We start from the raw sequence: 27,840 nt of genomic DNA, 5'->3' as shown, positions 1-27,840 counted from the left end.
GGGACTCCCGCCTCCTCGGCTCCTCAGCGGCGCCCCGCCCCTCCCGCGGCCCCGCCGCCGCAGGCCCGAGCGGGCGGCGCGGCGAGGAGCCGGAGCGGCGGAGCCGGCAGGTACGCGGGCCTTTTCTGGCCAAACGTGCTCGAGTAGCGCTGGTCTGTCCCGCCGCTGAGCTCGCCAAATGGCCAGGGGTTGGTAAATGAACCGTCCTGCACGGTGATGGGAGCGCACAGGGTTCCTCCAGCAGTGCACCTCGCTAGGGCTTGTGGAGTATTAAAAAGGGAATTTCGGCCAGCTGTGCAAAAAACGAGTAACTGATAATAGTATCTCATATCCATGTATTGTAATTCAAAGTTAATGTGTCTTAAAACTAAGGAATTATAGTTTATAACAATGCCTAACCTTCTAAATTAACTAAGACTGGCACTGATGTATCTATCTCCTTTGATAGGTTTTAATTCAAAGCAGTAGGCATTTGGGTCAGTAATCACATACATAGTGGGAAGTAATGGAAGTTATGTGACTGGTTGATGAGAAGTTTGTTAGAAGAAGAAAACCCAATTATCTCCTTACGGTTTTCTGAAAAAAAAAAAGAGAAACCCAAAACCAATTTAAAACGTGAAACTGACACCTGTGAGTTCTGAAATCCTGAAGAACTAGATGAGTGAACATCTGCTCAAGAAATCAACACTGGCTTCAGCACAGCATGCTTTGTTAAGTCTTATTTCCTCCCCTATGTTTCCAATTTAAAATTTATCATCATTTAATCTAGCATTTTTAATTTGGCTTAGGCATTGTTTTATTTTATCCAACTGTACTTCACAAGCCAGAAGTGAAAAGTTCAGCATCTTGTAAATGAAAGATCTGTATGATTTACCGAAGTCTCCTTTATATGAACATGGAATTGTTTTCTGCTACAGTTTTTCTCTCAGATGCCTTGGAATTGTTATGTGAGTTTGCGCAAGGCTTGACATTCTTCAAAGAATTACTTTATGTGTCACCCTTTGAACTCACCTGACAGGGTTTGGGTCTCACTCTGTTACTTGCATGCCTGTGCAAACTGTAAATGGGATAATCTGGAATTTGTTAGCAAGATGATACAGAACCTGTCCAAATTATAAATTCCACCATTACAAAAATTGTAACTAATCCAGTTTAAAAAAATACATGCTCTTTTTCTAAAATACCACAGACCTGTAATAAATAATTTAAGGTCTATTCTATTAGTTTGAGTGAGTTCCATAATCATAGGCGTCCAATATATTTAGGAGGTGACAGACAAAAAACTAAAAACCCAAAACATTTGATAGACAGCTGCAATACAGCTGGTCAGAATTGGTCATGGTCATAGTTCTAGTTCTGTTTTTTGGATAAATGTAGAGCAATTTGAGATTGTTATCATTCTTTCTACATGTCTTTGCTGCTATCAATGGTGGTGAGAAAAGGTCCAGAAAGATGACCTGGAGCTATGCATATTCCACATAAGCAACATACTTGTTGCAAGATATGTTTTTGTCTCCCAAAACTCATTCATTTAAAATTTATTGTTGTTGCAAAGGATAAAAAAAAAATGTAAAGTGAAATAACATTAATTGCAGTACAACAAAGCCTACTTCTTCAACTTTACCCTTCCGAACTTCAGTCCCTTTGTGCTTTTCCTAGGCAAGAAAGACATTTTCCCCCCTTCAGAATGAATTATTAAAACGTTGTTTTATTTCATATGCAATAGTCAGTATGAACTGACATTTTAATTATTATTTCTATTTCCTTTGGAAAGTCTTAACTGGCTGGACCTTTCCCTCTCCCCCTACGCTTCCTGGCAGCCCACGGGAAGTGCAGCGCCCGGGGCATGCGCGCGGTGAATGTCAGTGCGGGCGCGTGGAGCGCTGCGGCGGCAGCCGGCGTTTGGAGGGAGCGGTGTCCGGCTGCGGCTCGAAAACTGGTCCTGGGCAGAGGTAATCTGGGAGCTTCTCCTCGGATCCCGGTGCATCCCCGCGCTCGGTGCCTCCGGCCTCCCGGTGCCTGCCGCCCGCTCGGTGCCTCCCAGTGCATTCCTCCCGCTCGGCGCTTGCCGCTGCGTGCCGCCCGCCGGTGCCTGCGGCGCGCCGGGAGCGCCCCTCAGCGGAGCCCGCGGCCCCCGGCGGCCGGGCCGCGCCCCTCCTGCGGCGGCCCGGCGCTTGCCCCGCTCTGTCCGGGGCCCTCTGGGCAGAGCCCCGCGGCGGCGGAGCGGGCGGGCTCTCCGCGGGCGGCCCGGCGCTTGCCCCGCTCTGTCCGGGGCCCTCTGGGTCAGAGCCCCGCGGCGGCGGAGCGGGCGGGCTCTCCGCGGGCGGCCCGGCGCTAGCGCGCCTACCCGGGGACAGGGCTGTTGTATTGCCCGCGGCCGGGCTCACGGGAATGGGCCACTCGCTGCCTGTCCTCCGCAAGCAGCTCTCTTAAGGCTTAGTTACTTAAATCTCTAGTAGTTCTTATCCTTGGGGAGTGGTGAGTGTCCACATTTTCTCCTTTTTGGGAGACTTACTGGCTCACTGTGTTTTGTAAAGCAGTCTTGAAAGTGCTTATTGTGTTTCAACCCATAGAAAATAATTTTAAAGACCTTGTCCTTCTAGTGTGTGTTTTGGTAAAGTAGTACATCTTAGAAATAGTTCTTTAAGTAGATCCAAATTTATCGTTTTACTCTATGTAATTGGATGCTTGAAAGCAGACAATGTTTTCTACTGATAAACTTTTTGAAAGATACTGGAATTTTCTATGATTTAAAAGTGTATAAAAGTTTGTGGTAAATCACTTGCATCTGCTCAATGGAATAGAGAAATATTTGGAAGCTTCTCGCAAGCTGTTTTTGACAGAAATCCTGGTTCTCCATCAGTAGGATGGGGAGTGCAATGTAGATTTACGTGGACACGTGGATTTACAGGAAACTGAGTTTGAAGGTGTTTGTATTTTCTTCAGGTATCTAGTTTATCCTGATTTCTAGCATCTTAGCTTGCCACTTCTGTAGGAAGTGAATTCTTTCTAAAGACAACTACCATATAGAAAAAATAAAAGCAATATCCAAAAGGGTAAAGCAAATAATTATTATAAAAAGTACTTAATATATAGTATGTGAAGAATTCATACCTTTTTTTTTTGCATTCTTTTATTTTGAATAGGAAAGAAAATATTTCTTATTATAGCAGATCATAAATTAAAATTACTTCAGTTTAGCTTTGCTTGTATCTGTCCCAGTGTCAGTGACAGCAGTGTAGTGAAATATTCTGTATAGCTTTTTGTTCTAAGAAGAGGATTGTACAGATATCAAAGGAATTTCACCTTTCTGGATATCCATCTTTCTGGAATGATTTCAGTACCTTGCACAGGCTGCACAAATAAGGTTTTTTCTTCCTCAACAGACCTAGTGGGTATTGCTGCCATCATCTTGATAACATCGCACTGATGGAATCATGGCTACAGTTGAAGATCATTCAAGTTTGCTGAAGGTATTGATAATTTTAGTTGTTAATGATTATATCTTCTAAAGCAAAATTTCCAGATTTTTCCATGATCTTTAAGTTGAGGGAATTTGATGAAGCTTCTTTGTTGTACTAAGATTTTTATCACTGTAGTGGTTTGTGCACTCCAGCTTGGAATCAATTGTATAGGTTGTAGAATATGTAGTTGTTAGCACTCTGTACAAACTTGGGTATATTCTAAGAACACAAATGAATACTTAATACATTCATTGCATAAGGCTGAAACTTCTATTATAATTTGGAATCAGGTTGCTTCTCTTTAGTGCAATGGCAATTTCAGCTGATGGCATATGACTGATCAGTATCCTGAAATACAAAGGTGATCCTTCTTGACTAGAAGCCATCTGACTTCATTTTACCACCAGTAATTGTATTTTCTGGCAGTTCCTGGACCCCAGTTTGGGATTATGGCCTAGTGAGAGCAAGCCTCACTTAGTCATGCAGTGCTGGCATGTTAAAATCTTCAGCTTTCCTTCTCAGTAGTAGCACTGATAGCACGCACCTTTAAAGGCAGTTTTCTAAGTTTGAAAACTTACCAGTGGACTAACTTCATAGTGTTTGTGAGCATGTCAGTTGTGCATTGTTGGGAGCTTTTCTATGAGAAGAGTCCAGGCTGTAGGTTCTTCTTAAGTTTACCTTACTTAGAACATCATAATGTAGAGTCACTGATTTTTACTTTGTTGTGACTGAAATTAAGTGCTTTGATACTTTCTCTTTTCAGGTACTTCAGAATTGACTCCTTCTTAATACAGTGACCATACAGGACTAAAGAAAAATGGATTTCTGTTTTCCAAATACTTGGGTTTCTTGTGTGTAACAGCATGGTTTGCTGTGAAAAGTGAAACAAGAGTCTTTCTGGACAGTTGAAAGCTAGCTGGTAGGCATAGCAAAATGCTTTGTTTGAGGCAGGTTTGCTTGTTCACACTGAGATGTTACCAAGCTCGGACCCTGTGTAGTGATCTGCTTTTAAGACAGATAAATGACTGCACCCATGAAGATGAAGTGTTCAGCCTTGTTGGAAGAAACAAGGCCAGGCTTTCTGAAAAGCATGTGGGAATTGCATTGAACATGCTGTGGCAATTGCAAAAAAAGAGGCCCTTTCTCTTAAGGACTAGTGACTATGTAAGAAATCACTCCCAGTTCCTTACCCTTTGCATTTTGGCAGAAAGCAAGGTGGAACACATGGAAGATGAGGTGATCGTGGACACCTTATATAGCCTACTGAGGTAAAGAGCATTAAATACATTTTGTATTTGGTAATAAAAAGAGAAGGAATTTTGAGTACAGAGCTATCTTATAAGGAGACTGTGATGAGACTGCCCTGCCACAGCTTCTGTACTCTTAACTGTGTGACACAGACAGCACAAAACTGTGCCTCAGTTTTGGAGGTACAGGCAGAACAGATCTGTTTTGCAGTCCCATTAAATATGTTTTATAATTATTATGAATTCTGATTATTCTTGCACAAATGTTTACAATCTGTTTGAATAGAGAGAATGATAGAAAAGTAAAACATTATGATAAATAATGAAAGGATGTATGTCTTATTTCTTTATCACTATTGAAATAAAGCACTGTCTTTATTTTGAAGGCTCAATGTTGAAGACCATGTTTCTCTAGCAAAAGTGCTTGTTACAGAAGCATGGAAAAGATTAGAAAGGCAAGTATTGTCCTGCTGTGCTTTGTGAAAGGTTTAAGTTGCAAGCATGATTTGCTTCATGTCAGGTTATGCAAGAGTTCTCAGAGTATTTATGTTTAAAACATAATATGAGTATTTTTAATGTCAGTTGTATTTTTTAAGGTTTTGAAAATTATACATACAGACTTCGGTACACAAATGCTTGAGAGATTCAGATACTGCAACAACAAGATCAAACATTTGAGATTTTGAAACATATTTTCTGTGTAGATTTATGTGATTGAAGTGAAATTGCAGGTTGCATATAAACAATTTTACCTCAGTGCTTTCTGTCCAGGTCCTACATGGTTATTAGAACCATGCTTATATAAATTTTTATAAAACCATTTTGTATTTAAACAGCAGCATTTTCCTTTGTGCATTTTGTTGTTGTGTTTTGCTGTCTTTTGATTTATTTCTGGAGGAGGGATAATATAGTTTTCATTCTTTAATCTTGGAGTAATGGCAGAACTGAGTGCCGGTCTTGGCACCAGTGTCACAGAATTGCCTCTTAATATGTGGAGCATCTTGAAAAATAAATACAATGTAGCTTGAAAATAAAATTATATTCAAGTAATAAATTGCTCACATTCATTTTATCCATTTGACATTATTACCTGAGAATATAATCTTTATAGATTTCTTAGGCTGATTAAGTGAAGGACAACTAATTCTTGTAGAACTCCATATACACAACATGCTTTAATATCAAACACCTAGGTTTTTTTATTAGATACTTTGTTTCCTTGTTTTGTAATTTGACTGTAACCTTTTTATATAATTGTTAAAATAGAGTTTTGTCTTTAGTTATTGACTAGAAATAAAAGCTAGATATCCTGTCTGAATGTCTTTAATGTCTTGACAGGCTTAGTTTGCCTGCTCTGTCTAAATTCGCTCTGTGCTTATACAAGCAACACAGGCACATCAGTCCCATAATTGGCCAAGTAGCTCATATTGTGGACATGAAACTGGAGTCTATACAGGATATAAGGTAAGTGTCAGAAGCAGAAGAAGCAAAATGTTGCAATTACTGGTCTGTCTTTTCTGAAGACTTTCCCTTTTTCTCACCTGAAGTTTACTTTGCTTCAGTTGGGGGTTTGTGGGAAAGAAGTGTTTTGTATTTGTGCATTGATTGACAAGAGAATGCATTTTCCCAATGACTTCACAAAGAATTTCCTTATAACCTGTCTAAATGATTGAAAATACAGCTTGATTGTTTAGTTTATAGAACTATAATTAATTTCCACTGTTCTGCTTACAGTACAGCAGATAATTACAATCAGTGTTATCCTGATCCTAAACATGGACTTTTTTGTTAATTTAGAGTCTATTGACTCACCAGAATATGCTTTTGTCCCTTTTTTCTCCCTTGACATACATAGTTTCTCTACCATGACATGTCTTTGTTAACAGCAGTAAGGGGTTTTAAAGCAATATTGTGTTTATTTATCTTCAGAGCATTGTTTTTTCTGGTCAAGTTGAATTAATAAATTCTCTTGTTAGCATGTCTAGCACATTACCTTAATATTTAAGCTACTTTAAACAGCTCTAGTCAAAGAAGACCAAGCTCATTTTTTTTCTTGTTTTTGTTGCCCTGGGGCTGCTACAGCAAAGGCTTCTTTTTCTTTTTTCTGCTTTATATAGCGTCAGCAGTCCCAACACTGATTGTTTCAGATGTGAGGAGCCTGCTTATTAAACTTCTTGAACAGGACTGCATTTCTTTACTGAAATCACTTTCTCTGTGGTAATAAGTTTTATTCCCTTAGGAAGGGATTCTTTCTTTAGGAGTGACAATGACTTTTCTCCCTATCCTGTCATTTGTGAGTTGTTTGGGCTTCTTTAGTGTCTGTTGAACATTAAAGATATTTTTGCAAATATGAATCAGGCAAATTAGGGTCTTGCCTTAGGCAAATGCTTTTATCATATGTAACTTTGTAAGAGGTGGCTGAAATTTTTGAAAAATTTCAAAAGTTCACTGAAAGCAGAATTTTTACTTTAGTAGGATAAATGGTTTTTACACATCCATGTTTTCTGGATTAGATTTAAAATGCTTTTTGCACAGAAGCCAACAACACCTCAACTACCATTCCTTTCTTTGTGCACTTCATTTAATAAATATAAAATGTATTGCTTATTATGTTCAACGTGTAAATAGGAAACCTTTTGAATTTTTTAGGATCTTGTCAGTTTTGATGATCAGCATATCTGAAGTTATCACAGAGAGTTTTCGAGATCGATTACTACACAAGGCTGAACAGCTCTTAGAAGAAGAGCATGAGGTCCACTTCAACTATGCCAGAAGAATACTTCAGTTTCTCCAAAATGTTAAACTGAGATATCATCCGGTGCTAGAAAAATGCAACAGGATTTTCCTTGAAAGTGCCTCCCATCTTGATATACACAGTATTAGTCATATTTTTGGACTGTATGAACAGCTGGGTTTTGACAATGCTGAATTTCGCTTGATTGCTAAACAGCTGCTATCTGAAACTATAGACGATTATTATGATCCTGAAACTTTTACAAAATTATTTTTTTCTCTTGGGCCTATGGCAGGATCCAAGGTTAGAGAAAGGTAAGTTTATTAATAATTTTGTCTTATTTATGATACATGCATTCTTACACAGAAATTTAAAATGTACCAGTGTTTGGAGGAATTTGTGAGTCCATCTTTGAGCTGAGTCTTAGGTTTCCTAGTTGTAATGTTGTAGCAATGGATGATTTCATAATGGAAACACTGTCAAAGGAGTGTGTTTTATTAAGAAGTTGAATCAGATCCATCATTCAAGGCGGGTGTGAATGCTGTTATGTAAGGCCATCCTGTAGCTCTGTCTCTTAGACTACATCCTTCCTTTCACACTGGGTGGTAGTAAAAACCTTTCTGTCTTTCTCCTGAGAAATATATGCAGTGATATGTGTTGCTTTTTCCTTTTTAAGACTGTCAGTAGCTGAAAAAGCCTGAGTCTTGTCCTATACTAGATTGCTGACATCCTATTCTTTATGAAAGATCGTCATCAGGGAACACTTCAGCATTTATTTAGAGCATAGTATTGTGTATCAGATATTTTTTTTCCTCTGCCTGTTTTTCTTGCGCCACAAAATTCTATTTGGGGGTGATATTACTCATGGGTCTCTCAAAGCCTGCAGTTTAAGGCAGAATTTTCTGTATTAATTACAATGAATCGTATTTTCATACTTCTCTTCATGAACATTTTCTTTATTTAGAATTTTGGACATGCTGCAAGCCTGTATTGGTTTTGCCATAGCTGATTTAGTCCCAGAAGTTTTTCTTAATTATTTTTTTTAAATTTATATTGTGTGTGAGAAACATTGTCTTTAATTATCACAGAACCAGTTCAGTTCATATTTGATTCTGTTATCTGTAGCTCGCTGATCGACCATGAATTGTTTTGTGTTTTAGAGTACCTTCCCTACTTCTTATCTACTTTTAGAATTGTTAGTTTTTTAACATCAGGACACTATGCACTGGTGCAACACCCTATATCTCACACCCTGTATCTGTCTATCTGTGCTAGACAGACCAACTCCTTAGAAGTCCACAGAACAAAAGTCTCTAGTTTGGGAGAATTTTGCTTCCAGAAATAGTCTTTGGTTCTTTTCCTCATAGGTAAATAAAATGGCTTCAAAGTTTGCCAGAGATTTTAAACTGTTTTTCATTGGAAAATATGTATTTTCCTCTTTAGGTTGCTGGTAACTGCAGTAAACATGGCAGAGGAATTTAGCAGTCATCAAGTTTTGATGATACTGAAGACTATGCGGAAAATGAAATGCAGAAATTCTCATCTACTCAAAAAGTAATATTTTTGATACTACTAAGAAGTTGTATTCTCTAGGTAAATTTCCATTTAAGGTGGAAAACTATGACATATCCAGTAAGCTAGGAGCTGTGGGTGTATCACTTGCACACAGGTGCTTATACACTAAGTTATTGGCTATTACAGATACTGGAATATTGCAGCTTGACCCAGAAGTAACTAAAGCAATTTGGGAATTTCAAAGAAAGGCATTTCACCCTTACCTAGTTACTGTCATATAGTATCTGTCTAATTTACAAATATGTGGTCCTATTGCACTAAACTTAGCCTCTAACAATTGCTGTAAACTCATGAGAGTGCAAATGAAATGTGGTAGTTGCAGAGAATGTGTCCTGTCTTGGAGATGAACATGTAGCATTAAATATGTCAGAGATACTGCAGAGTGAAGTGCAGGTTGTGAACGGGTATTGGATTGAAGGTACTTGTATGAATCAAATAGATCCTTGAAAGAAAAAGGACATACTTGTGTCCTGTGGCACAAAGGGATACTAAAAGGAAGATCAGGTGAAATAATGCCTTTTCTTCCTGAGTCTCACTGTCTAAAGAAGGTGTTTAGGTATTATGTTTCCCTACAAATCTATCCCTCTCTGCAGCTTTAGACCAACACAGCTGTAGCAACTACTGTTCTGTGAGTGTTGTGGTGCTGAATCTGCTGGTGCTGTTCTAGTTTATGTTCTTGGTCCACTCTAAATGTAACCAATTGTGAAATCTGCAACAGAAATTAGTAGTGTGAGGTAGCTGATTTGTTGTGATGAGGACTTTAATTTGCAGTTCAATAAGTGGAGAGAGGCTGCTCCAAGTGGAATAACTTCAAAATTACTATGGAGATGAGTGCAGGTGTGTAAAACCTCCACATAGGTACTGTACACCACAAGACACCTCTATTTCATGTGGCATGTTGGAGTTTGCAGTATCTTTTGTATTAGCTTAATACCATGTAATCTTTTCCTTTTTGTATTCAGAATGGCTTCTGTTCTGCACAAACACTTGGATAGCTATCATGTATTGCAGTTGGTAAAGTTGACACAGTACTTGGTGGTGTTGCGTTGCCAGGATCTGGAGCTGTTTGCCAAACTAAAAATGTTACTATTAGGGTAAGTGTGTATTCTTGGAAAAGTAGCTATTTGAGTTTCAAACAGTTCTCTACTTAAGATTTTAAATATCAGTCTAAGATATTTGTGTTTTGTTCCCATAAAATACAAAGAAGTAACAAACTGTTGCAAATATTTGATTCTATTAAACATGTAAATCAGATGATGGAAAAGTAGGTATTGTCTTGGCTATAAACTCAACAGTATCTGCTAATATATATGATACTTTTAAAGAATTTTTTCCCTTTTTCTTTTGACCACTGTATTGTAATGATACTGAAATGGCAATAAATTTTGATTGGTATTTGATAGGATGGCTAGATATTAATCTTGTATTTGATGTTTGACAGAAGAAGTAATGAAAAAGAGACAGAATGCCTTGGTTTGGACAAGTGAAAGTGTGACACAGAAGTACTCTTTTGATTGAAGAACTGTCCAGTTAGTTCTTAGGCTTGTACAGAACAACAGAAAATTGCCAGACAAGAGATCTTGCTTTCATTGCTCAGCCTTTGTGGGAATGTAATGCCTTGGCTGTACATTTTTTTTTTTGGTGGATGATGTCTTCGTGTTCCTCAGACTCCTCAAAACCTGGTGCTCCCTAGGACTGAAATCACAGAAATTAACCCACAGATAACTCACAGGCCCATAAACCCACAAATAACTTTGACAAATGTGGACCTTCTGGCCTTACTAAGAACTTCTGTGTTTATCAGTAGCAGGTGGAGTCTCACCAGCTGACTGTGTTGCTCACTGTCTTCTTCCCCTTCTTGCATTTTGAATAAAATGAAGGAAGAAGTTAATCTCACTGAAAAAAAAATATGTGCGTATTTCTGCCAAGTCATTAATATTCTGCTTATTTTATATTTGATGTGCAGCTTTTGAGTTCCAAATTAGAAGTTTCAAGCATATTTTTGTTTTGCTTAAATATTTGCATTTTGTCACGACTGATGGACTTTTTATTTCTCTCTTCCAGTTACTTAAAATCTAGTGTGATACCTGCCGATACTGCAGCCATAATTCGTGTTCTGGCCATGCTTCCTTCTTTCCAAATGGAGGAAATGATTATAAACAAAGCAGCAGCAGTTTTGCCTCAGTGCAGACTCCATCATTTGAATTGCATTGCTACAGCTTTTGTCAAGTGGCATCATCATGGCCAGTTGCACTGGCAAAACAGTTCTGAGCTATGTGCCAAGCTTCTGCAAAAATTAAATGACTGTGGATTTCAGAGGCTTCAGAAAACCAACAACTTAAATCTTCTGTTGGAAGAACTTCCGTATGTGAATGGAGAGTGGTTTGAAGAAGTCCTGAATGAGGAAGCTCTGGCCATGTGTCAGCACTTGATAGATCAAATAACATGGGAAAATGTTTTACCCTTGTCTTTTTTTCTCATAAAATCAGAGCACCGTTGTCCTGCATTGTTTGACAGAATAGCATCTGTGACTGTTGAAAATATAGACAAGGTGCCCCTGTTTTTCTTTCTATCTACTGTGAGTTATTCAGTAAGAAAGGACATGTTAGTAGCTGATGTGTTTCAGAGCACAATCCACACATGTTTTTAAGGGTTTTCTTCAGTGTAGCTGATTTGGAGATCATCTTTTTTGTGCTTACTTAAAGTTGTTCTACTTCTATATGTATAAATTAGCACTTACCATTAATTTTAATTTCTTTTTTATTGTTCACTCAGTGTTAGGTCAGCCATAATTGTTTACATTCAACTTTACATTTGACCATCTTAATTTTTTTTAAACTTCTTGATAAATAGTCACATCACATGGTGGATATGTTAACAGTATTAATTGTTGTGGGGATTTCCCCAATAGCCTGTCTGTTTGGTCAAAATTACTCTTTTTTTCTATATTTTTTCTCATTCTCAATCTGGTGTTCATATAAATCTTCAATTTTATTCTGTTGCAGTTTAGTTTCTTTAAGAACATTTAATGCAAAACCTTCTTAAAAGGTTCTTTAAGTGTATAGAAACACTTGGATCACCAAGATGAAATAAATTTGAAGTTTTAGTTGTGGCTGCAATTCCAACAATTTTATTTTATTATTATTTTCTCCAGGAAAAGTTGACCAAAGGAAAAAAAAATTCTCCAGGAAATGTTGACCAAAGAAAATAGTTCACCTACTCCTAAATCCCCAAATTCTGGATGAATTATAAAGTTGTTCTTTATTATAAAGCAGTATTATGATATTTTGCAGTAACTTGATTTAGGATGTCTTTTTTTTTCAGATTCCCACCTCTGAAATCTATTTTATTGTCTTCCTTTTCTCTGCTTTAAATTATGACCCTCCTGACAATGAAGAATTCTTTAAGAGTTGTATCCAACATCTTACTTCTAACTTGAGTAAGTGCAATAGACAAATATTTTTACTGAATGAAAATGGGAATAGAAGGGTACTTCTGTTAAGCAAAGAAAAGGTAAGTATGCTACTACGAATACTCTGCTACTGGGGTTAAACCATGACAAATATTCACTTTTGAGTTTTGTTTCACCTGTTAAATATGACTGTTAATAAGAGACTAGCAAAAGATTTCTTGGCACAGTAAAATGTAAGTGAAAAATCTGATTAATTCACTGTGCTGTTATTGGATAGAATCGTTGTGTTCCCCAAGGAATCATCATTTGGGAACAGGATACGTTTTGTAATTCATGACAAATAAATAGTTAAAATTGTAGAGGAAGTGTGTATGGATTTGTGTTGTACATTAAGAGGGAAAATCAGATGATTTGAGAGGCCAGGGAAAGGGCATTGCAAATCCTTTCAACTTTGTCATGTGTTAATATGGGTTTCTCTCTGGTTTTTCAAGGTCATCTTGAAACTTATCACTTGGTACTGCTCAGTCATGTTTTGGCAATGGCTGGGTATTTTCCTCCAGTTCTGATAATGACGATATTTAATGTCTCTTTCCTACGCAAACTGGATGCTCAACTTAAAGGTAGCTATCTACCTTTTGATGAATTTGATTGCATAGCATTTGGCATAAAATGCTATTTGGACTTACATATGACTTGAGATATTGAATTACTCTTTAAATTATTCTGCTTTTGGGAAAGACACCCTCTTTATAATATAGTCATAGTTGGAGTGCTAAAAGGGCAGGAATGAACAAAAATATGTTCTTTGTTTTAGAAGTACAAACCTGTATTGCAGATGATAGAAAGTAATATAAAACGAATTTTATAGTCAACTTATTGCACTCAGTATTTAATAATTTTTCAATTTTATTGGAAATAAAATTACCTGTCTGTGGTGTTTATTACTAGAAGTATCACAAAGCCGAAGGAAAAATGTGGGATTCTTGCTGTATCCTACCTGTCTCTTCTCTCCAAATAAGAAGCTGAATGTTTGACTGTTTAATTCCTCTCTACCTCTACGTTGTTCATTATCAATGTACTCTTGCCATTTTGCCCTCAACTACTTAATTAAATTTACACAATAGAAGCAATTTCTGTCTTCTATCTTGCTGTTGTTCTTAATGTTGAGCAGAACTATTTTTTTTTAGTTTATTTTCTCAGAGATTTTGAGAACCTTTCTAAAATTCTGCAGCATGAGTTACATAAATGCCATAGTATACAGATATTTGCATTTCTAATATAAAATTCAGAGGTTACCATAGTTCAATTTGCTGGATTTTTCACATTTCAGTTCACACATTTCTATGTTGTTTTATTTTGTTTTTTTGGGTTTTTTAAAATCAGTCCTGCCTGATACAATGAAGCAGAGGGTCCACTCGAGCCTCTTGAAATTGAACAGAGCAGTCTGTCTGGAATGCCCAGAGTTTCACGTCCCTTGGTTTCATGAGCCATACTGCCAACGTGTCTTTCATAACAGTAAGTAATTAAGGACAGGAAAAAACTGCTCTTGTTACTCACAATAGTCTTATTTTTCTAGAAACTGTCATACTGACACTAGCGCAAAATAGAAGGCACACCCCTCTCTGCTGAGCATTTAGTTGTGCAACCACTTAGTAGTGCAACTGGGAGCAAACTGGTTTTCCTTGTGAGAATTAATGTAGTAGAGATGGGATATTTCTGAAGAAGAATGAAAATTTAAATACACAACAACAGTGTATATGGCATGAAGAATGGAAAGGCAGGAAGATGATCATTTGTATTGGAGGAGATGGGTCATTTTGCTCCCTGCTTCACTTACAAAACTGAACATTTGACTTAAATTTTTCAAGGTAAACATTTTTACTGCCTCCTTTTGAACTTGATCCTCCCTTCTTCCTCACAAGAATCAAGATCCATCAGGGATGAGAGATAGAGAAGTAGGCTAGTGATCAAGTGTAGCAGCTGAGATCTTTCAGAATAGTGATCAATTCAGAATCCATCTAATGCAAACATGGTATCTCCTCCACTAATTGTCATGGGGAGATCTGCTGTGCTACCTACAGAACTCAACTACTTTTTCTCTCAGACTGAAGATGTTGAATGAAGCATGGTGTTAATCTGCAATGGGCAGAGAAGTGGCAGATAGTGTGGTATGGCTGTAATAAACCCACGGTGAGTAAATACATGTCTAAACATAACTAAAAGCAAACGAAATCCAGCAGGTGAAACCTAAAACTTGAGGTTTTGTAGTATGTGAATGAAAAAACCCTGGGTTCTCTAAAGTCTGGATTTGAAATTTACTTAATAGCATGCACCTGCCACTTTCTTGCTAAAATATGATCACTTGTCTCTGAATTATGATGGAATAGGACTTGGGATTTGTAGAAAAGATTTAGTTCAGTAGCCTGGCTGTCAAAAATACAATGTCTCAAGGCACTATTTTCAGAATTTTGGCTGTGGAAGTTTTGATGTATGTATTCTTTATTTCCTCTTTGTAGGCATGAGCCAAGTAAGTCCACAGCGACAGCATATTCACAGAATGCTGACAGAGATCTTAGGAGGAAGCCATTTCTCAAGAATATCTGTTCTCACACCATACTACTATGAAATAGGTGAAGAGTTAATACTCTAAAAATTGTTATGGAGTCCTTTCATATCACTCTTATTACTAAGATTAGGAAGCTCCTGGTCATATGGCCCCAAAATAACATGAGATATTGCAAAGAATAAATTGTTGTTTAAAATACAGCTTCCAAAATGTTTTTTATAGTATAAATAATGTTGTATATCTCTAATTATGGCTATCAGTTTTTCTAAAAGTAAACATTGTACAGATCAAATTCTTTCATTTTTATTTGTCATCAAACAGGTTTGTTTTGTTTTCTGGCAGATTTTGAGTGTGTCCTGGATGTAAATAAAAAGCCTCTTTCCTATATGGAACAGAATATAGCTTTGGGTGAAATGGGGGGAATACACTTGAGACATGACATCAAGGAGAAAGGGAGAAAGGCCCTGCCACCAGGAGCTCAAAGGTCAGTACATTGAATTCTTGTACATTAGCTCTTCCAAGCTTACATCCAGTTTGGACCAGGTTTTTGATGCTCATGTCCTAATGTTCCTAATTAGACTTTTTCCAAAGTCTAATGAGGTTTAGCCTTCTGGGGTGTGGTGGGTTAGCCACAGCTGCTCCCTCCCATTTGTATGGCATGGCTCATGGCCCTGCAGTGTGATGGGGGAGAGAACGTGGAGGGTAACAGCAAGGAAGAAAACTCCTGGGTTGCAATTAAGATATTTTAGTAAGTGGAGGGGGGGGAAAAATAGGGGAAGGGAGAAACAAAGTAATCAATGGCCATGCAGTCAGTCACCTACAGCAGACCTGTGCCAGAGCAATGGCTGTGTGGGAAAAAATCCCCTCTGCTTTACTGCTGAGCATGATATTGTATGGTGTGAAATACCACTTCAGGCAGCTGAGGTTCCTTCCCAGCTGTGTCCCGTCCAACCTCTTGTCAATGCAGCCTGTATGCACTGTGGGTGCAGAGAGAGAAACAGGGAAGGCCTTGATATTGTGCAAGTGCTTTTCAGCAGTAGCCAAGATATCAGTGTGTTTTTGACAGGTCTGGTCACAAGTTCAAAACACAGCATCAAATGAACTGGTATAAAGAAAAGTACCTCCATCCCAGCCAAACCCAGTACAGGTTATTGATATGTGTTTCATGAGATTGGAATACTGTTTTCCTCCCACCTTTTCCAATGCAAGCCTTGAAAATGCTGGTTAGCTGTTTTTACCATTGAAACAAAAACAGATGCAGGGAGAAAATGCTTTTTCGGAATTCAAGTATCTCTAGATAAATAGGAGGAAAATGTTTTGTCTAATTCCAGGGAGTTGTTTAATTTTGGTTTTCTGAGAATTGTCAGGTTTATCTAGTCTTGCTGTAACTATTAATAGACCTGGAAGTAAATGCACATTTTTACTGTTTGCAGAATTGCTTTGGAATTTCTTGATTCAAAAGCTTTTAGCAAAGATTATTCACGTCATCTGAAAGGAGAACCTGCAGTGAAAAAGCGACACCTGGAAATGCTGGGGTACCAGGTTGTTCAGGTGAGCAGTCAGCAATACTTTGTGTCCTTTCTGAATTGCATCAGCAGTACAAAATGATCCATTTTCCTCTCAACAGATTTAGAAACAGTTTTATTGTTAAAAGCACCTACTGGGAGAGAGCAATTTTTGTAGTTAGGGGGGAAACTCTAAGCTGTTCTTAAGATGGTGTAAGGACTTCACACATCTCACACCTTCTCTGAAACAGGGTGAAGCAAAACTGAAGTCAAAAAGTCCCAGTCTGACCTTACTGCAAGCAAACTAGCAATCTCAGTGTAGCCTCAGTAAAGGAGAAAAAGTCAAATGAGTGTTTCAGTTCAATTCACAGAAGATTTATATGGTAGAAAAAGATTGAACATGCTCTTCTTGAATGATAAGACAATTTGGCAGCTGCCAGATGGGATATGGATGCTGTTTGTCTGATGCAATGATAGTGCTGTGACAGGGAACACTAGAGGCCAGATATAATTCACTATCAGCACTGTAACATTTGGGAATTGGAGACTCATTAATGCAGAGGCTCCTATATATTTAATTACTCACCTAACCTAATTTTAGCTAGAATCCTTCTTTAAGCTTAAGTTTTGTTGGATTGGGCTTTTTTAAACAGAATAATCATCCTTTTTCATGTTATACCACTGATACCCCATTCCAGTCTGCTACATTAGCATTACAAACTACAGTGACCTGGGATTTTTCTGTCAATTTGGGTTTTAAAAGAGGGGAGGGTGTAATGGAGTTGTCACAGTCTATATTGTGTGGGCATGTCTTTCATATCTCTGCAACTATGCTGCTTTTTGGAACCAGACTGACTGTACTTACATAAAGGAGAATAACAAATTGATCTTTTCAGTATGAGAGTAAGCCAGGCTTTTGGGAGGACACAGGTGGCAAATATCTTCAAGTGAAGAACAACATATATTGGAGATACATGTTTTCTTGGCTCTTATGTTGTATGTGGCTTATACCAATGTTAAAAATCAGTTTGTACCATTCTGTTCCACAGATTCCTCACTTTGAATGGAATTCTATGGTTCTGTCAACAAAAGGTGAACAGCTGGAATACCTGAGACAGCAGCTGTATGGAATACAGTGATATCAGACATGCAGTCTAAAGTGCTTTTATAAAAACAGTTTATGTACCATCAAATGTCTCATAATCCTGGAATATTTAAGTTTCAAAAATCTATCTGTATCAGTTGGGTCAAGGCATGCTAAGGTCATCAGATATAAAGAGATGTAATCCTCATTTCGTTAGGGATTGCAAAAGGCAGGTCAGAGTGGGCTGTGAAGTTGTGATAAGGATGCTTAAAATTTCTCATTATCTGGAAGCTATTACAAACATATGAACCTGGCAGTTTTGCAATCAAATTACATTATTATTTCCTAAATAGACAGCACAGAGGGCTAGCCAAACATAAAACTCCATGGAAAAAGTTGGAAATACTATTGACTAGGAGAGTGGAGGAGTCAGCAATCTACTGGAAACTATGTCTGTCCTCCAGCATGTGACAGAATGAACAGTTAGGAATCAAACAGTATCTGTACTCTGAAACCAAGAAACTGAAATACAGATTTTTCTAAGAATAAGGCTGCTTTTAGAGCCATTCAGTTTCCATTCTCAGAACAGAGGTACTGTGGGGGACTGTGCTGGGGGAGAGTGTTGCGTGGTGAGGAACCTCCAGCTGCTTCTCCTACCCTGTGATCTGGTGTGTGCCAAAGAATGACTGAGACTCCTGGAACACCTTCACATACTGGAAAATCCAGCGAGGGTTTGTGCAGGAGGTATAAGACACTGAGATGTAGAAGGAGGAAGTGGAATAGCCAGGAGAATGTTCATTGTAGAGCAATAATTGCAGGGGCGTCATGCTTGACTAATGATCCCATTTCCAGAGGCAGCCACGTTGTACCTACAGCTGCCATCACCAGAGGGTGACTGACAGCTCTGCAGGTTTCTCACATGTGCAATGAGGATATGTTTTCTTGCTTATTTAGTAGGAACAGGACACATTCTTTTACCACTTCACCTGAAACTTGGCAGAGATAAGTAACTGCATATCTGAATTGGCCATTATGCACCTGGCTGTCACCTCTTTTTTTACTACTCAGTAGCAGAAGAAAAATGCTTTATTAACTGAATGCAAATCAGGACAGGAATGGAAAGTCAAGAAAAACCAACAGAACTGATCTAAGCTGCAAGGTACTTTCCTCCTGAGGCAGCCCTCGTGTTTGTGGGATGACTGACAAAACTAGTAGTCTAGATGGTAGTCTAGACTCTTACGGTTATCAAATTAACAATGGCTTCAAGATGTAATGACTGCTTTGAGGAAAGGTCATTGAAGGCACAGCACATAGATTCTGTGTGCGTTATATTTTGTATAAAATGGAGAAGACAATCATAAATGTAGGTTAGTATTTCAGGTGGACTACCTATCAAAGAGGTCTCACATGACTCTGCTTCTGTACAGACAGCCTTCAAGTAACAGCCTCAGAGTGTAAGAAAGGCAGCAGTGGCTGAAGTTATCAGTCAGGATGATTGTGTTTGAGCTGAACCCTGCTTTTCAGGGTTCTAGCAGTCACTGTACCAAGCCAGTTTACTTCAAATTATGTATGGATAAAGTTATGAGTATGCACAATGGGAAGAGGATTAAAACTTGTTATGAGTGCTCCAGAAAGGGCATTGAAGAAAAAAAAAAAAAAAAAGCAATTCAGTAAAATGTGTTGTTCTTAATTCTTTGCACTTATTTTTCTATATTAAATCAGCAAGTGTTAGAGCAGATGAGTGGTGTAAACCAGTGATCTAACAAGCCAATAAAAATAGATGGTAAGCGCAGCTGCAGATTTGGGTACTAAAGGAAAAATGCCCCACAGATTAAGTACTAGTGGGCAGTAACATACTGAAATGAACTATGATGGCTGTGCCTCTGCATATGTTCTTTCTCAAAGGAGAGCAATGCAAGAGATCATTTGATAGTTGGCATTGCTATTCAATCAGATATGGTGGCCTTCTTTTCCAGTTTAGATTGAAATTTATGAAATTCTTTAGATTGATGACACCCTCTTCATGCAATGGAGAAATTCTTTGAAGAGATACTCAACAAAGAAATGGTAAGCAAGCTCTAAAGGAAACTGAGTGCTCTATTTTGGGCAAAGGCTGTACTAAGAGATCTGTCAATATGATAGTGATGATGAGCTAATCACTAAAAAAAGACGCCATCAAGTGATACTTCTATAGTTTTAAAAACAAAGTTTAATTGTTAAAAGTTTCAACGTCAAAATGCATCAACTCTATAGTAAATGAAAAAGTCCTCTCTGTCACAGATATTTACTAAAGATAGTTATTTAGGACTTTTTCATGAACGCTTGTTATTGGCCTCAGATCTCTAAGAAAAACTTCCATAAAATATTTGCTTTGGAAATAAATATAAAAGCATTAAAAAAGTGGAAAATCCTTGTTATCAGAAGTCTAAACATAGTAGGTAAAATAGTAGAGCCACTAACTTGATTAATTTCTCTCTCTACCCTCTCCTCTGTTTACTAGTATAGCTTTGGCTGAGACTGGCATTTAGTAGGCCACATATTATTAAGCCACTTTTGTTTAAAACATTAATTTAAATTCCAAGCTAAATTATTTTTTTGAGGTCTGTGATGAGAATATTTCCAAGATATTGCTGAAGAGTGAAGGATTTACATACATTACTAAAAGGGGAAATCTGGCCATATAAACAGCCAGTTAGAATAGAATGAGCTACCTATTAGTTGTATTTAACTTAACAATTAATTCATGCACATTGTTTAGAGGACAAGCCACCAATACCTGGATTGTATGGGGTGCAAGGAAAGTTAACTAGTGTTGTTTGCAATTTCACAGAGTGGAAAATTGAGTTCTTGCCAAAATCTTAATCTAATCAACATTAATTATAACCCTTTAGAAGTTTAAACACTGGCTTCAGTGGTTGCTGGTTAGCTAGAAAGTATCTTAAGAAGTGGACAGACAAATTAACTATTTAACAGTTCCCAGTATGACTAGTATGATGCTATAAAACTGTACAATTTGGGGACATTTTCATGCAACAAAACCAGAAGAGCTATCAAAACTCCCTCACCATATCATATCTTCCAGCATTTTGTTTACAGTTTTGATAACTTGAAGAGGTTTAAGCGTGTGGCCAGGCAGGAGGCTCCAGTAGCATATCGAATCTCTTTCAGTATGCCAACCCATTCTTTCTTCTCATCATCGTATCTGCATTTAAAAAAAAGTTAGGAAATAGCTTCTTTAAATTTAAGTTTGATGCTTCAGCACACTTACATGAAAAGGAGGACAGTCCACCTGTTGCAAAGGCTTGTAGCAACCATGTGCTGAAGGGTGCCACAAAACTAAAGCTTCTGAATTTACATAAGCAACTAAGAATCGCAGCAGAGATATGATGTCTCATCAGTGTTGCTGTGATTAGCTCAAAAAACCCCTAGAAGATAGGGACTTCTGATTCTCTTAGAACAGTTACTCATTTGACCATCAACACATCATTATGTACAGGTCTCTATATATGCATGCTTTTCTGCATCACAGTGTTACAAAAGAATGCTTTTATTGGCCAGGCTAAACCTGCCAAGAGATGGCAATTTACTCTTCTAAAGAAGTGGAAGATCAGGACTTGGACTGGTCAAATAATTAGTAGGTGGAAGTAATCATTAGATCCAGGTCTCATGTTTATTTGCTACTTTCTGACAAACTGTTTTATCTGTCAACAAATGCTTTACAGCCTGTGCTATGGATAATTTTCAGAATTAAACAGAAAAATAGTCTTAGCCTCCAGTGTCTACAAACCTCAATTTTAGATAAGACTTTTGATCAGGAAAGAGTGAATAAAATTAAACTTACTTCCATATGTCAGTGACTTCACTAGGTGCAAATTCTTTAGATTCAAGCTGAATCATTGCAAAACCTCCAATAGCATACAAAGCTCCACTTAAAGTGACTAAACTAATGGAACTTCTCTCTTGGGGAAATTCAGGCATTATCTCCCATCTAAGAATCAAAAGAAAAAGTCAAGTTAAATATATAAGAAATATTGTAAACTGAATGCACTAAAATACTTCTCTGGGCAACAAATTCAGGTACCAAGACCATGGTTTAGTAAAAGGAAAAAATTCTGAGATTTATAAGCAGTTAGTTCCAGTGTCTCCATCCTGTCAGGGACTTGTGCAACTCATAAGGGACACAATTACACTGTTACCTCTTCTTAGGGACAACTTACAGATTCCCTGATTGTTCATTGTTCATATGCTTCATACAGATATATTGTTCCTCAGTTATTCTCATTTCTCCCTACAGTTTCCAAAATGCATATTTATTTCAGATGGCATTAATGTAATAATTGGAGTGTGTTGGGTGTAGGAAAAACATCTAGAGACCTGCTCTGTAAACCGCTGCTGTTTCTGCTGAAGATGTGACTGCACACCAAATGTGTCAGTGGCAGTATAGGTACCTGAACAGCTTTGTGACTCTTACCTCAGGGCTCCTCAAAGCCTAGATGATAAAACACTTGGTTAAAATAGGTTGAATATTTCACTCACTTATTGGTGGTCAGATCAAAAGCTTCAACAGATGCAGTAAGGCCTTCCTCAGTGACACCACCTGCAATGACAATCTTGCCCTTATGGATGGCTGTTCCAAACATCGAACGAGGTACTTTCATTGGAGCCAGATCTCTCCAGTCTCCTTTCTTGGGATTGTACACGAATAATCTATTAGTGCATTTCCTGGGGAGCAAAAAGAAAACTGGTGATCATTTCTAATGAACTTTTGACTTTCTCCAAGTAGATCTAATTGAGGTAGGCTGTATGGGTTTATCTATACCACCTCTTCCCTCTCCTGGAGAATCCTTTTCTTTTATCTAATCTGACAATCCTTGCCATATCTACAGAGTATTAATCATATCCATAGGACTAAGTCAAATGTGGTTTACATTACAGCCATTTCACTGTACTTTTGAGGAGAAAGACAACATCCTTTCCAAGCATATTGTATTTAAATGGATTTGTAGAGGAATATATAGCAAAGGTTATGTAAAGGAAAGATTATGATGGTGTTTTGGCTGTTATGATAAACTTTTATCTTAAATATCCCCTATAAAACACTTAAAAATTACCACTCCATCTTCAGTGTGAGTGAAAACTTTTATTTTCCAAATGTCATACGCAGTAAGGTATAACAGGTTTCACAGGCCAGAAAATTGGAAAAACTGAGACTGTAATTCCCAGGTACCTAGGTATTTCTATCTGAAAGGAAAGAATACTTTCAGTGAAAGTCCTGATAGCTATGTATTACTAATTTGTTTGCAGTGTTAGTAAAATTTGCCTTGGAAATAAGTATGGTTACTAAAATAGCAAGTTGGATTACAGTTTATATGTCATTTACTTTATCACCAAAAAATATATCTTACACACCATAATGTGTGCCCCTCTGCCAGGGGAACACATTATGGTTGTTAGCAACCTTAATCCAGAGATGCAGAAATGGGAAGCCCCATTTCTGAATGTGAGGACATATTATCTATTAAGGACCAAGAAGATAATGTTATTCATTGTCATAAAAAGACTTAGAGACTCACTTATCATCAGTTTTCCCACCAAGACAATATATCAATCCATTGTTTGAGATAGTTGCATGGCCATATACTTTGATGGGCAGTTTTTTGATCTCACCCCATTTCATTGCCCTGGAACAAGAAGATAACTGTTAGGTTTTTTCAACTAACAATGGGCCATCCATATATCCTCAGTGGGCATAATGAAATCTGAAACATACACAGGGTCATAGCACAATACTGAATCTAGTGACTCCTCAGTGCGAAGGTCCTTGCCTGCTATTACATAGATGTTGTTGTCTGACTCTCCCAGTCCGAAGAGACACCTGGCTGACGGCAGTGGAGGAAGAGCAACCCACTCACCAGCAATGCTATCCAGCTGAAAGAGCATCAGAACAAGAAGGGTTAGGCAAGGCAAAGAAAAAAAATCCACACAATGAATATTGTTCCACGGAATTTATGTACTGGCACTTAGTGTCTCTCAACAGCAAATCTGTTTGCCTGAACATGCCCTTCCCTCAGTGCAGCTAATGAATGCTGTCTTCTACCCACACATGCTTCATTGTGCTGAGATCTAGCAGAGTCAATGCCATACAACTCTCTTTGTGTCTGCTCACCCTCACCGTTTCCTTGCCTCTTTATTAAGCTCTTCTTCCTTACACGAAGGTCCCTCATTCTCAGTTCCCTATCATGTTGGAAAGAACAAGTGGTTCTTCCTGCCCGAGGGAGCAGCCACTCCACACCTGTATGTTTAGCTGGTTGTGCTCATCGCTACAGTGAGGTGCCAGACAGCTTACATGGTTCTTACTGATCAGGAGTCATCACATGGCAAATGGCACAGATGTTTCTTTTGCAATCCCTAGGGCAACAGATGTGTGTTTCATCACAAATTCCCTCAAAAGTTCATGGGATCTCTGAAGACACAAAAACCACATTACTCTTAAGCAAAATAAGAAATCACTGCAGCTCCTTTGGCAATAATATTGATGGCATTTCTACTGTAGTACTCTCAGGACTCTCTCAATTAATTAATATCCAGTATGCTGGAAACACCTAAGGAGAAGCAGAGGACAGCAGCAGGAGGACAGGTGGCAAAATAAACCAGGATTTTCCTAGAACTGTGGTGCTTATTTTTTGTTTTAATCTGAGAACTTGTGATTGAACCTGAATTACCTCTAACATTGAAAAAGAACTATTTTCTCAGACCTACTGCATATAGATTTGCTGGACATTGGTATAGGAAGGGGGGTAACATAAGATTTTGTGTGGGTGTAAAGGCATTTGATGGAAAGTAAAAGGAAGTTCAGTCAAAATAAAGTTCAGGATTTAGCTTGGTAACATTCTTCTTCCAGAAGTAAGTTCCACAGACAAGATTTCCATGCTAAATGCATCTCCCAAATTTGACAGACCACCCCTGTTGGACAGAAAGTTTTACTGCAACAGTGAAATGGAGTTCGTGGACATGGATTTCTCCAGTAGCTGTATCTGGGTGGGGTAATGAGAAGATGTACCTCTCAGAGATCACAGCTTACTTCATAAATCTTCAAGATGAGATCTACTGCTGACAGGGCATCAACTTGTCATGCATTTTCAAGCCAGTGGCAGCTTTGTTTTCTGCCAGGTTGCAAGCTACCAAATACATGCTTCATTGGTGGAAGAAAGAAGATCAGCAAGTGAAAACTGGTTTGGCACTGCATTAATATTTTGGAGACAAAACAGCCACATAGGTAATGCAGACAAGTATTGTAACTATAGGGTATAGCAGCAGTAATCAAGCTTAAAGATGACAAGCAAACAAACATGATTTCAGGAAATGGATGTCGACATATAAAGTAGAATTTTGAAAACTTAATCTATTTTTATTATCACTCTTGAGGTTTAGTTTCTCAGAGGCTCCTTTCTACTAGCCTGAGACTTACTCAGTTCTGGACTAAATAACATTACTACATCAATGTGTTATTTCTATTGGAAGAGTATTTCTGTAACAAGTTTTTCACTTCAGTGATTAGTGTTTTACACCTACAAAAGGAAATGGAATAGTGTTAGTCCCTCTCCTACAGACTAAGACTTCCCTCTCATCAATGTAACAAATATCTGAAACTAAGTCTCTTATTGTGTATGGAATGAGTGAGCCATACTCCTATAAACAATATTTGCATTTTTTAATATCTGAAGGCTTCAAAATTCTGTCACTGCTTATTACTGTGCTTTATTTCATATTGAAACAGGACTTACTTTTACTCTTCTAGGCCAGTGTGTGTGTAAAGAGAGGACTTAGCCAGCAGCATATTGCATAATTCACCACAAAATAGTTTAAATATACACCAAAGCATTAGCTAAAAACACAACAGACGTAGTTTATGAGTTCATAAATATAGTTTATAAGCATGACAAACTGCCTTTTTGCTCATTTTCCTGAAATATATAATGGAGTTATATAAACAGCCTTATATTATAGAGATTTACAAAGATACAAAATTGCACCCAGTTGAAACATGGTATTTAGTGTACTGACACTGACAGTTTGCTGAGAAAAAGCCTTCTGCCTCTAAATTACGTATTTATATGGTCCTTAGGCTCTCAAATGTTGATATAACAAAAAAGACTTCTGCAATTTTAATGGCAGAAATTGCACTTAAAATACACACATTAGCACTGTCATGAAAGTATTTCAAATGCAAAAAAGAAAGACATCAGATCTAAACCAGCTAAAGTACTCCAACTTTCATCAGTTAACCAAAAATACACAAAAAATATTTTACAAAAATATTATTAGACTTAAATTTAGACATCTGTATAATTAAAAATCTGGGCCTTAATGAAAACCAGTACCTAGACAGAATATACTAATTGTTTTAATATTTTCTGAGATCTCACCAGGGGTTAATCTTGAAGATGCAAGGCCCTCAGTTTCATTTCTGTCTCTGAGACAAAAATAACTCTCTCTAGCTATTTCTCTCCATCACCATACAAAGACACTAGACAACTCACTTGCAGACTCAGAACACTTTTCAGTAACCCTTATAAGCACCTGTTATTATACCAACAATTATAAAGCTTGTACCTGGAAGAAGTATGATTGGAAAGGCTGATCCTTGTTCTCCTCTTCCACATAGAGTCCTCCAACAATATAGACCTGATTTTGTTTGGTGACTATACTGGAATGATTTCTGGGAATCTGTTCTGCAAGGGCTGCTAGGTAGCATTCATTTTCAAGAGGATCATAAGCTACTGCAGCAGTGTCATTAACCAGAAGAATCAGGTCTTTGACGAACATGCCATGCCTGGGAAGGTCATTTAGGTAGCCAGGCAATAAATCTTCATCTCCTACATCACCATTCACCTCCCCTTTGGTTGACTTTTCTGTGCTTTTGCTGGAGTCAGGCAGTTTTCCAGCAAAAGCATCCTTAATAATCTTAACTTTTTTCTGAAGGTCTGAGTTGCTTTTAATTATATCATCTTTCTCAACCTGTTCTTTGAAATATTTTTCTGGCATTAGACGAAAACGTATGCAGTCAAAAATTTCCCCCAGGCTCTTTACTCTGTTCTCCTTGTCTGTTCGGACCCATCTCATTACTGCTTCAAATACCAGTTCTTCCTTCTCCACATTTAAACTGTCAGGTGAAATAACTGAGATAAGTTCATGAGGGGCAAGCTGCATGAAGTCCTCTTCTTTGCAGATCTGCACAAAATGATCTGAAACAAAATCACGGGCAGAAAATGCAAGTCTTGGGCAATCAAGCAGAACACCTAACCGAAGGATGGCCAGACAGTTACCAACAGCCAGCCTCTTCTGAAGGTAGGAGACGCACACAGTGAATACAGAAGGGATCTGAAAGCGGCTGGCCAAAGCAAAAATATCTTGCACATTAGAATCATTGAGATCAATACTTGCTGAATAAAGGTATTTGACAATCATATCCAGGATGTTGGGGTCAACATTATCTAGAACTACTTCCTTCTTTTTCTCTTCATTTTGCTCAGATAAGAAATACTCACGAAAATAAGGGCTACATGCCGACAGAATCAATCTGTGGCAAGGTAGGCTTCTGTCACCAGCTTTTAAAGAGCAATCTACAAACTTTTTCTCTTCAAGGAGTTCCTTGAGGCCATCCTGAAGGAGAGTGGATTGGTAAAGTCTTAGCTCCTCAGAGAGTTCCCTTTGGGAGTCCATTTCGCAAACACTTGGAAAAGGGGAGGGAGTAGAAAGCTTTAGCTGTTGCCTGCCCAAAGGTTTGTCTGTAAAAAAGGCAGACCAATGTGCTTTTTGCCCTGCTTGAAGCCTCTGCAACTTAATCTCACTAGCTAAATATAGGTACATACTGTTACAGGTTGGAATTTGGGATGGACGGTTTGGAAAAACAGAGTTGCTCTTGCAGCTGTCAAAGACTGAAAGAAGCAACTGTTGCTCTTAGTCACTATGGTCAGGTTTTGCCATCATTCTCCACATTGAATCAGTAAGATTATGTGCAATGTAATAAATAATTTTACATGAGTAAGGACAGCAGAATCTGAACCTCAGTGACACAGCTATGAGCAAGATTGCACAGATACATGTTACTAAATATTCTGAAATAGAAATATTATTGAGTTGTCAGTTTTAACTGCTGTTCACTTTTTCAGAGTTGCTTAATACAGCTCATTGCTGCAGTCATAAGGATAGTAAAAAAATCCTTAACTTTGTATCAACTGCCCTTGCTCTAA

The 27,840-nt window shown here is 37.9% G+C and overlaps 2 protein-coding genes across 2 annotated transcripts; one reads left to right on the top strand and one right to left on the bottom strand.

Annotated features, from left to right (window-relative positions):
• Positions 1–47: 47 nt before the first annotated feature.
• On the top strand, positions 48–17,696 carry FASTKD1 (FAST kinase domains 1). The gene is made up of 17 exons (XM_021534768.3): positions 48–110; positions 1,775–1,952; positions 3,387–3,473; positions 4,228–4,732; positions 5,098–5,166; positions 6,050–6,175; positions 7,361–7,759; positions 8,889–8,999; positions 9,983–10,114; positions 11,085–11,571; positions 12,345–12,459; positions 12,924–13,052; positions 13,816–13,947; positions 14,949–15,062; positions 15,341–15,482; positions 16,432–16,549; positions 17,553–17,696. The coding sequence occupies exons 4-17, from the start codon at positions 4,398–4,400 to the stop codon at positions 17,640–17,642; spliced, it is 2,499 nt and encodes an 832-aa protein (XP_021390443.2). The 5' UTR covers positions 48–110; positions 1,775–1,952; positions 3,387–3,473; positions 4,228–4,397; the 3' UTR covers positions 17,643–17,696.
• Positions 17,697–19,773: 2,077 nt separating this feature from the next.
• Positions 19,774–27,452, bottom strand: KLHL41 (kelch like family member 41). Its single transcript, XM_021534769.3, has 6 exons — positions 26,201–27,452; positions 23,358–23,515; positions 23,161–23,268; positions 22,124–22,309; positions 21,429–21,575; positions 19,774–20,789 (listed from the first exon to the last, which is right to left on the bottom strand). The coding sequence occupies exons 1-6, from the start codon at positions 27,308–27,310 to the stop codon at positions 20,678–20,680; spliced, it is 1,821 nt and encodes a 606-aa protein (XP_021390444.1). The 5' UTR covers positions 27,311–27,452; the 3' UTR covers positions 19,774–20,677.
• Positions 27,453–27,840: the final 388 nt, after the last annotated feature.

This window comes from Lonchura striata, chromosome 8 (assembly GCF_046129695.1).
Source record: "Lonchura striata isolate bLonStr1 chromosome 8, bLonStr1.mat, whole genome shotgun sequence".
NCBI classification, from domain to species: domain Eukaryota; kingdom Metazoa; phylum Chordata; class Aves; order Passeriformes; family Estrildidae; genus Lonchura; species Lonchura striata.
The sequence above is the reverse complement of the archived record's forward strand: the minus strand, read 5'-3'. Positions and strand labels throughout refer to the sequence as shown.

Excerpts from the sequence above, each read along its gene's own strand:
- FASTKD1 (XM_021534768.3), top strand. The coding sequence starts at position 4,398 with ATGCTTTGTTTGAGGCAGGTTTGCTTGTTCACACTGAGATGTTACCAA. Across the intron at positions 9,000-9,982 it reads AATTCTCATCTACTCAAAAA|AATGGCTTCTGTTCTGCACA; the intron begins GTAATATTTTTG and ends TTTTGTATTCAG. Across the intron at positions 11,572-12,344 it reads CTGTTGAAAATATAGACAAG|ATTCCCACCTCTGAAATCTA; the intron begins GTGCCCCTGTTT and ends TTTTTTTTTCAG.
- KLHL41 (XM_021534769.3), bottom strand. The coding sequence starts at position 27,310 with ATGGACTCCCAAAGGGAACTCTCTGAGGAGCTAAGACTTTACCAATCC. Across the intron at positions 23,269-23,357 it reads GTATTGTGCTATGACCCTGT|GGCAATGAAATGGGGTGAGA; the intron begins GTATGTTTCAGA and ends TTCTTGTTCCAG. Across the intron at positions 21,576-22,123 it reads TTTGATCTGACCACCAATAA|ATGGGAGATAATGCCTGAAT; the intron begins GTGAGTGAAATA and ends TTTGATTCTTAG.